At 30.9% G+C, this 10,557-nt stretch overlaps 1 protein-coding gene across 1 annotated transcript; it reads right to left on the bottom strand.

The window, feature by feature from the left end:
• Positions 1 to 1,006: 1,006 nt before the first annotated feature.
• Positions 1,007 to 7,519, bottom strand: LOC123710905 (facilitated trehalose transporter Tret1-like). Its single transcript, XM_045663206.1, has 3 exons — positions 7,349 to 7,519; positions 4,138 to 4,273; positions 1,007 to 3,000 (listed from the first exon to the last, which is right to left on the bottom strand). The coding sequence occupies exons 1-3, from the start codon at positions 7,367 to 7,369 to the stop codon at positions 1,622 to 1,624; spliced, it is 1,536 nt and encodes a 511-aa protein (XP_045519162.1). The 5' UTR covers positions 7,370 to 7,519; the 3' UTR covers positions 1,007 to 1,621.
• Positions 7,520 to 10,557: the final 3,038 nt, after the last annotated feature.

The raw sequence follows: 10,557 nt of genomic DNA, 5'->3' as shown, positions 1-10,557 counted from the left end.
AGATGACATTTGTCATCGTTTGCCTATGAAGCTGTCGAATTGAGGAGAAATTTTATTCTTCATCTATATGTCGAAGATAATGTTATGAATAAGGCAATACAATGTCTTTTAAATTTCAAATGATCTGTACCGGATGTGCGCACTGACTTATTTAAAAGCAAATCGGGTGACGGACTTAACCACAAAATTGTCACTAATCATTCGAATTTCGAATCACAAAAAATTCGAAATTCAAAAAATAAGTCTTACTTGAAGCTATTTAATTACTGTAGTCCAATTTACTTATTTGTAACTATTAGTTGAAAAAAACCCGTGCAACGGATTGCTAACGCACGGCATGAACCACTAGGCTTAAAAGTTAAATATGTACATAAATTTATTCTCATCTATACGTTACCAATTTTCAATAAAATCCTAAATTCTAGAGCAAATAAAAATAAGACGTCCAAAATTCGTTATTTGAACGTGCACTCACCACAGTTTCCTCATGCAATATTGATACAGCAACTCCCAACTACCAATTTCTATTTAAAACCCTTTGAAGACAGCTAAAAGAGGAATTATTCATGAAATATAAGGGCATTTTAAGGTTCGAGGGTATAATGACGATCATTCTGAAGTTTATAAGATTAAGGCTTGACGCCTGCATGAAAAATATGATCTTTATTTTCTAGATTTATAGTAACTTTAATTGATGTTTATGTGTAGTACTGATTAGGGTTATAATATATATCTTATAACCCTATCTTATTTTAAAAGTATATAAATTCGGCAATCCTATTTTATCTCCATAATATAGTAATTTCTTTATTCCATCCATATACAGACAATAATACTAGAATATATTTTACATATTTTATCCTTAGCTGTAATTAATTGCTGTGAAACTAAAACTTTAGCCCTAAATAATAGCAATTGCTGTTGTTGTCTGCCGTATTTTCAATATATTATAATAAATTGATTTATAGCACTCTTTATGTTTACAAAAAAAAGTTTTAAATTAATTAACGTTATTTATTTGAGACAGTGATCGTAGACAATAATTGTCTCCGAACTGAAGAGCTGTACAAATGTTGACTCGAAAGTAATTAAACTGATATTGCTTGAAAAATACACACCAGTTAACTCAGTTTATTTTTATTACACTGCCTTAGTAGTCCAGTGGCTTACTAGCTGTTCAACTGCAACTTTGGTTTCAAATCCCGGGTTTGCAATAGCAAATGTTATATATGCATCGTAAAAACACAACAGGCGTCAGCAGCAGAGTCAGCAGGACCGACAAGACCGAAAAAAAGCAGTACACAATCGGGATAATTAATGTAGATAACAATATTTTAAAAAAATATATAAGGCATATATTAAAGTACAATAAAATATTAAAACCAGATAAAAATTTAGAAAGCTAAAGAAGTCTGTTGTTACTTGAATTAATTGATAGTAATTTACATGTTATCTTTAGTTGCTTAAGTATGTTACATTGTAGTATTGATAGGACTACATTTTAGGTTCAACAAAATGTGCCATATATTTTCACTTGAAATTCACATCTTGCCACTAATTACCGCCAGCGATATTATTACAATAATGTATCACAGTTAGTTCGATTACACTTAGACATATTTTAAGTAATACATTCCTTATGTTCCAGAAGGCTCTGGATTACCTCAGCAGGTACTACTGTATGAAGTACATCGTTTGATTCTAGGGGCTTTTGAATTAATACCAGCCTCACATTTAAATTAGCTTGACTCTCCGGTTGAGGTTCTACACTTTCTGCCTTAATCTTATTTAAGTAACTTTCTTCTATACTTTGTAAAGTTCTATTTTTGGTTTCGGGAACAAATTTCCATACCCAAATTAGGCATACACTTAACGTTACTGAATACAAAAGAAAGGTTCCGTGTAGTTTCAAATACATAACCAAGTAGGGTGCGATTTTGAGAGTAAAACTATAGGAAGAACATATAATTATAACCATCAATGAACCGCCTATACCTCTATGTTGTATAGGCATTATTTCTGATGACATGACATAAGGTGTAGTGTAAATTCCCAAACTAGAAGCTATCATAAATCCTATTAAGAAGTACAAACATAATAGCGAGTCATCCGATACTATTTCCAGGTATTGTAGGTACGACACAATCGAAGATGCCAGAAGAAATACTGCACTGCCTATACCACTAAACAATAGTACAGGTTTGTTATTATAATACTTAAAGAATATATATGCTGTCGCATTGCCTAATAGCGTAACACAGTCCATAACAACCATCCCTATATAAGCGGACTCCTCATTTTTAGTCACATTCTCCACCATATTCATAGCATACACAAGAAACACTAAGTTCCCACTCCAGTAATAAACAGATAATAATATAAACATATGAAAACTTGGTAAATAAAAGTCTCTGCTCGTGATGTTACCCCAAATTTCTTTAAGCGCTGCGATTGTATTAGTTTTCTTTGGTTTGTTATTTCTATTATCTATTTGAGAATTTAACAGGGCATTCATTTCTGTGATTGCATCTTCATCTGCTCCACGCAGCCATATAAAGGATTTCTTACACTCATCAAACCTGCCTTTTAAAGCTAACCACGCTGGTGACTCCGGCCAAGAACAGCTCAGTAAGAAACCAATTGCAACTGGCATGATCATGGTTAAACTAATGGTTTTCCAATGCAAAAACTTGCCCATAACATGTACGAGAGTCACACCAACAGTTTGGTTTATATTATAGAGCAGCATTAGAATATTTCGATATTTTGGGTCAACCATTTCACTGATTGTCAAATAGCTGACAACTAAGAGGCTTTTAGCGCCAAGGCCTTGGAAGGACTCCCCAACAATGATTGTTGTAGCATTTCTTGCAAAGTATATGATGATCCACCCAAGAATGACTAGGAGACAGCAAATGTGGAAGCCAAACTTTCTTCCATGTTGTTGCATGATATACGGAATGAAAAGACTTGGAACTCCAGCTAATCCATGTACCGATGCTGAAATAGTAAAATATTAAATTTTTAATACACTATTTTAGAATGGAATCTCATATTGAATCTGCAGAAATTTTACCCAGATTAAAAAAAATCAATTAGTAATTATTTTAAAATACCAATTTGATATACATGTTTAATAATAGTGAAATTATAGTTCTGTGCAATTTGAACCCTCGTATTAATAGTAGCAATTTCTTTTATAAAATTTCATACTACTACGAATGTGAAAACGACATTCTTGTTAACCGAAAGCTAAAATGTTTTAATTGCATATACGTTTATTCAATATTAATGATGCAAATTTTTCTCGAATAAATGATTTTCTAATAATTTCAACTATTCCATTACATTAAAAGGAGACATGTAGTTTTAATTATAAATTTTCCATATAACTTTTAAAACTTTAGAATTTAATTTTATGTGTATAATATTTAAGTCATAAAGACTACATATACATATAGTAATCAAACATTGCATTATTGTGTCAAAAATTTAACGATTACTAAGTAATTGTAACAATTATTTTAATTTATATTATTTAAACAAGACAGGTAACTAGCTCTTAATTATATATACTAGAAAATATTCACATCAAAGCTCCCCTAATTACGGACAATAAGCAATGTTAATTACTTAAACAAACTAGATTAAATTGAAGTTAACATAAAAGTGCATCACGGTTCGTATATAATGTTTATATACGATGGGCTGAGAGGGAAATAGGAGTCACAGGAATTAAAAAACGAATGCAGCACCTCAATAATGGCACCGGGTTACACGTACCCGTCAAATACAATACGAATATTGTCGTCTTATGACAGGAAGGCAGAGACTTGAACTAATTGTTGACAAACAAAACAAGACCTGCAGATACATTATTAAAGATAATAACGTCATAAATCGGTTTGTTAAGATAAGCCGTATAATATTGATATTAGTACTTTGTAAAGGTTTTTGCTTGGTTCGACTACGAGGACCATATTTTTCAATCTCGCTATTAGCTTTAAGGGCTAGACTCAGCTCGAGCTATTTTTGGAAATGGGCTTTTTCCCACGGTTGGGCCGTGAGGTAGTCAATCGCCTGAAGGGAAGGACGGAAACTAACTGGAGTTTGAAGAAAATAAAACTTAAAGCATACCAATCCACGATGCAGTATGGACATCAACAATTATGGAACTATCATTGCTTTTGAACTGCTGCAAGAGAACACTGGGATATCCAATGAGACCGCCTGCCGAGATTGCTGCCAACTGGGGAGATGCCGATACGAATACCTGAAATTTATATTTTTTCTTAAAAACATGGTTCATACTTCGATAAGCAAGTTAACTTATTTAGTATATTATTGTTAAAGTGGCAGTTAGTTTAACTATCAACCAAATAATAAGCGACCCGCCGGGTCTCAGGACGAGCAACCGTGACTCGTAAACATTAAAAACACTATGTATACCTAAACTTTCCTCATAAATAATTATAGATATTGATGAAAACCGCAATAAAAGAGTGTAGTAGTTTTTGAGTTTATCGTAAACAGACATAATCAATACTTTTCTCTTGAACTCCATCGTCTTAAGGCAGCGTTCGTAAGAAACGTTTTCGTTCAACTGTTTTTTCTCCGACTTAATGAGGACTACGATTATGGATAACCTAAGACACTCGCAACGGATCAAGATATTACCCCCCACAACCTCACAAACTTATAATATATATTATAAATATATAAACAAAATGATAACTAATAATACCAATTCATATATTTATGGTAAAGTTAATATAGTTTATAATTTATTTTACCGATTCTACATAATTTAGTGGTTAGATAAGCATTTATTATACTGAAATTTAAATATTTTCTCTTCGTTCTTAGGTTATTATTTAAAAATTATTATTATTTTGAAAAGAACTGGAGAGTAATCCCTGAATTTACAAATTGTGGGCCTACCCCATGCCCCATTACAACAGAACTACAGATGCAATATCTTTATTAGAATTAGAGACTAATTATCTTTATAGACATTTTATTAGAATATTGCATTTTTACGGTATTTTGTAATACTATATTTCTGTTCCTATGGAAAATTTTCTCATAATGATTCATATTTTTATTCATGACACATCAATCAAAATGTTTATGATAAAATTAGGTATATATAACTCAATTAACGTTATTTATTAATATGGTTTTGGATCAATAAATTGACTATAATGATTATAATAATAATAGCAATTATATTAAATATATACACGTTAAACAAGTCATATTTACTAAAACAATGAAATTTGACATACTACAGATACACTTTTGAAATATATATCACAATTTTTTTTAATAAAAAAGAATGAAATAAATAAATCAATGACAACCTCTTTAGGTCTGGGCCTCAGATTTCTATATCTATTTCATCATAATTTGTAAATCGATTAGGCAAGTAGGCGATCAGCCTTCTGTGCCTGACACACGCCGTCGACTTCTTTGGATCTAAGGCAAGCCGGTTTCGTCACGATGTTTTTCTTCGCCATTTGAGCTAATGTTAAATGCGCACATAGAAATCTATTAGTGCACAGCCGGGGATCGAACCTACGACCTCAGAGATGAGAGTCGCACGCTGTAGCCACTAGGCCAATACTGCTGAAATAACTTTACAATATTTTCGTGTTATTAATGTTTAAAGAAGTTACAATTTTTTATGAGAAACTTTATGAGATACACATCATCAGCCGTCGTAATTTTAGTCTACTATGCTCATTGTGATATATATCTTTAATGCCCTTTTGAATTGGTTAAACGCGCAAATATTACGAATTTTAGACGGTAATTGATTAAATAATTGCACACCCTCATACTTAATATAAGCAACGCTCGACGAGTATTGTGTGTAGTGTGTTTGATTTTTTAAATGATAAGCTACTATAGAGAGATCTTTAATTTTTAAGAAAATTAAGATACAGGTGCTATACATATAGGTTTTTAATCGTCATAATTTGGTAGATTTTATTAGAGTGTGATAAAAAATTGTGTTTTTATTAATTTAGTTTGTAGTGTTTGTTTGTTAATAATTTAGCTTTTGCATGTACCCCATATTTCAATTAGATATATGAAATATGCTTTGACTAATCGTGTTAAAGTTATAATTTATATACTATATATAGTTAGTTTCATTAGAGTAAGCTCGCTATCTTCTGTAACAACGACTGTAGAAAAACGTCATAACATCTCTCTTTATTTGTATGATGATATTAAATGTTAAATGAGAATTATTATCCAAAAACGAAATGAATTGTGCTTGACGTATTAAAAGGAAACAGTTGAAACACTCACTTATGAGTATTCAATGTTGTCACTTAAGAATTAATGTTTACTTATGCCAGTTTATATGCTGTTCAGTAAAAAGGTATTACATTACAATATTCATCATATATGCATCCTTAAATCACGCAGAGCAACGTTTCAGATATTTATATATTAATCTACCACAGCAAATTATTCAATGTATTTGAAAATCTAAGTATAAATAAAAGTATATGAATTTTTATTATATGTATTTACTATTCATTGAAAGCACTTCTAAGAAACAATAAACTTTTTAAGCAAATCTAGAGGTAATGTTTTCATTTATAGTTATGATAATATTAACACTTTATTGACGATTCAGATATATTCAGTAGTCATGTTAGCAATAGACAAAATTATTATGTTAAATTATTTATCGTTTACCTTCCTATGGCTTATGTATTTTAAATGCTTGTTTTTATCTATTTAATTGTATACTTATCAAAAGTATTTAGCGACTTCTTCCGTGAAGCAGAGGTTAACCAGTGCAAGATTGTAGACGTACAAATACTACCCGAGGTTTTTAAGTATATCATAGTATCCAACTTCATAAAGTTGTAGAATAAATTTTATATCGCATCTGTTCGATAAGGTCAGGTATTTGTGGTAACTTGTTACTATGACCTTAAATGGAACGAGTTTGCTATTACTTTTTAATTGTATAGTTTTTAATAAAAGTGATAAATGTTATTTCTATTTTATTTATCCTACAATTGTAGGGATAGAAGATTGGCTATTTTTAGATAGTGGACGGGAATTGTGAAATACAATTATAATTGAAAATATTCCATTATAGTAATTCTAAATGAGTGGTTTTTAGGAACACAGTAGTTTTATTACTATTTTAAATTGCCCAATAACTTGTTAACACAGTCTCAGTCATTCTAGCGTACTAATCATAATTAACATTCTGAAGTGATAACAGTTTGTATGGGATATCAATAAAGTATGCTAATGTAAAACACTTATTAATTTGTACAAGGTTGTTAAATTTTAAAATTATTAAACTTGTACTTACTTGTTTTAATATCGGTGACATGCTTTAAATTACTTTATCAATTTATAAACGATAATATCTTTCTTCACATATAACATCCATACACTGTACACAACTTTGTTAGAATGTACATCGCCGAGCTGACATCTGAAGCCTATGACAGCACGGAGAAATATGTACCAAAACACAAAGACGTAAGAATTATAATCAGTCGCACGTATACTACAATCATCAAGGTATCGGAAAAAAACGTCCGATCCATAAAAGGTTGTACTAAAAACAAGTGTTTATTGAATAATCATTAGACTGAGAATATTATTAGACTATGAACATTAAAGTTTTTTTATTCTGTCACAATCTGGGAAGGTATTTCTTATTCTATTATTTATTATTTAATTAAAATTCTATTATATTATGAATATGAAATTATTTTATTTTCACTTTTTAGAACATTTTAAAATTTCTAGTTATTTTTCGTGCTTTAGAGTTAACGAGAAACCTTACGATAAGAAAATAATAATTAGGTACAATGTTAAATTTCCAGAAGGTTATTTTCAACATCAAAAAAATCAGTGAAATAATCTTTTATTTTATTTTTGATCGCAAACATCAGGAAGGAATCAGATATTTATAAAAAGGATGAAATATTGAGTAGCCCTCAATATCGCAGCATACAACTTAGGAGGGTAATCTTTCTTTTGAGGAAGTCGCATGATGAGTCGCAATTTTGTAGGAATAAAGAAAATTATAATAATAGCAAATAATTAACATAGCAAGGTTTCTAAAACGACTCGGTTAAAGGTGGAGTTGAGGTTGTTGAAAATGTCCACCGAATAATTTTACATCACAGTTTTACTGAAATACCGACACAATATGTTAACAGGACCATTTAACGATGAGCACAAACGTGAGACAGGCGTGTCAAACGGATATTTGTCTCTAGTCAACTGTGTACTGTAACGGATAAGGATTTTAGCAAGCAATTCCGTATGAATATTACTATTATCTTGTAATGATACACTACATCCACGACGCCACGTCACAATTCAAGTTACACAAGGTTAAATCTTTTAAGGCGAGAGTCGTAGGTTTGATGCGAATCTTTTAAGTAAAAACGGGCACGCTTAGTTGACTCTGCCTTTGAATTGATTCAATCCTGTTAATGTGAGTTCTGTAGTAGGGAGACCAGACTTCAGCGTGATATTCCAAAATGTTTTGTACCAAAGTTTTTGTACAAGAATGTTTAGGATCTTTAAATGGCCTACACCTAGAATTTGGTTAGCTTTTCTAACGGTGGTTTTAACGTGCTCGATAAATGATAATTTTATATCAAATATTATCCCTAAGTCACTAATGGATAATTTGAGAGATATGATAATATTACTGAAAACATAATGGAAATAAAGTGAATTAAATTTATTCGAGAAAGTCAGTTGAGTTTCATTAAGTTTCTCTGACACCACGAGTCCATCAAATTGAGATCATCGATGTAGAAAATATATCTAATCGAAACATAAACATCACGTTTAAAGGCAAAGGCCCTAGATGAGATCTTTGAGAGGATCCTTCAAGTGCGTTAATATATATGATAATCCATTAGAGCAAGTTGCCGTGTAAACCATAATTTTTGATATTTGTCAATAGAAGATGACGTTGAACTTTATGAAACGCCTTTTAAAAATCTGTGTCAATAACGTAAACCTGAATGGATAGTATCATCGATTATATCTGACAAGTAATCGGAGATTCTATCATGTTAGATGTTATTAATTTGTGAGCCAGGAAGCCATGTTGATGAGGATTTATTACTAGCTTAAAACAATTAAGAATATATTTGTATAAAGCACTAAGCAGCTCAATATGCACATTGGTCTATAGTTAGGGACATTAGATTTTTCCTTCGATGTACATATTGGTATTATGTGATTAACTTTCCTTGGGAAAGGGTTTTTATAGCGATGTGTTTAAGATATATTAGGGGTTTTTAGCACATCGTGGCAACATTGGACAAAGTGACATGGAATACCATCCCGGACCCGGTCTTTATCAATTGATTTTAGAATTTTGTTAACTTTATCTTTACTAACTCGGATGTTACCGAGGCGACCTAAGAAGTTTTAGATAATATCCGTTATAGGCGCACCATATTCATATGCGCATATTATTTTCATTTATATTTTTATTCATTAACAGCTGAGAACCTCTACTCCATCCGCTGCAACGATATGGTTGCAGGTGGGATAGAGATTTGCGTTTATTTTTAACATAGTTCCGAAATAAAGTGGGTACCACCAGATATGTGTCTTCGATGATTCTTATATATAGGACTTTTTCATTTCATTTTGAAAGTCATATTACATTTAAAACACTCTCCAGCCATTGTCTAGGCACAGTGTACCAAATATTGTAGTATGTTATTGTAATCAGTGATTACAAATTGAACGGAGAAATAATGTACTTTTTACAGGCGATTTTACAGACTAGGCTGTGGTAATTAGATGACTGTAATATTTACAAACATATAAGTAATTAAGTTTAATTCTCACAATCAATATAATATTAGAGTTATTTTTATTATATTTCTATTGATTCACTGGTGGATTTGATTTCGCTTGGTTACTGATGTACCTGCGTGGTCTTAACTAAGGAAACTGAAAATGTATTACATGGCATGTCCAGTTAATGAATCAATCACAGGTTAATGGATTCCTTTTGATGTTCTAAGTTTTGATTATATATCATTTAATAATATCACCTCGCACTAATTGCACTAAAATTCACTTTTTCTAATCAGGTACGTTGTTGTACATTTATGCGATAAAACATGTATGCATGAAGCGTGAATTGTGGAGAAATTTACTATATATACAATATATAGGCTGAGATATCATTTACGCTGATTTATCGCACACTGTTGCACCGTTTTAATTACTGTTTAACTGAATGTAGCTATTATTATAATATAAAATAACCTACATAATATATATACCAATAAAATTTATTGTTTTTTTTGTCTTATTTGTTCACGATGGGAAGCATTTTAAAATGATGATTCCAAATAATGTCCGTATCTGACTTGGAGATGCAGAATAATTGCTTAAGACATGAGATGTAAACTTTAATAATTTGAGATATAAACTTTATTAACCTGATGTATAAACTTTATCAACTTGAGAAATAAACTTTATCAACGTGAGATATAAACTGTAAAATCCATAAACTTTATTAAA

The sequence above is a fragment of the Pieris brassicae genome, chromosome 6, assembly GCF_905147105.1.
Source record: "Pieris brassicae chromosome 6, ilPieBrab1.1, whole genome shotgun sequence".
Classification (NCBI taxonomy): Eukaryota; Metazoa; Arthropoda; class Insecta; order Lepidoptera; family Pieridae; genus Pieris; species Pieris brassicae.
Note: the sequence above shows the minus strand (reverse complement) of the source record. Positions and strands in the feature narration are given on the sequence as shown.

Bases quoted from the DNA above. Each gene is read 5' to 3' on its own strand.
- LOC123710905 (XM_045663206.1), bottom strand. From the start codon at position 7,369: ATGTCACCGATATTAAAACAA. The intron at 4,274-7,348 runs GTAAGTACAAGT...TATAAATTTCAG, and splicing joins TGTCACCGATATTAAAACAA to GTATTCGTATCGGCATCTCC. The intron at 3,001-4,137 runs GTATGCTTTAAG...TTACTATTTCAG, and splicing joins CCATACTGCATCGTGGATTG to CATCGGTACATGGATTAGCT.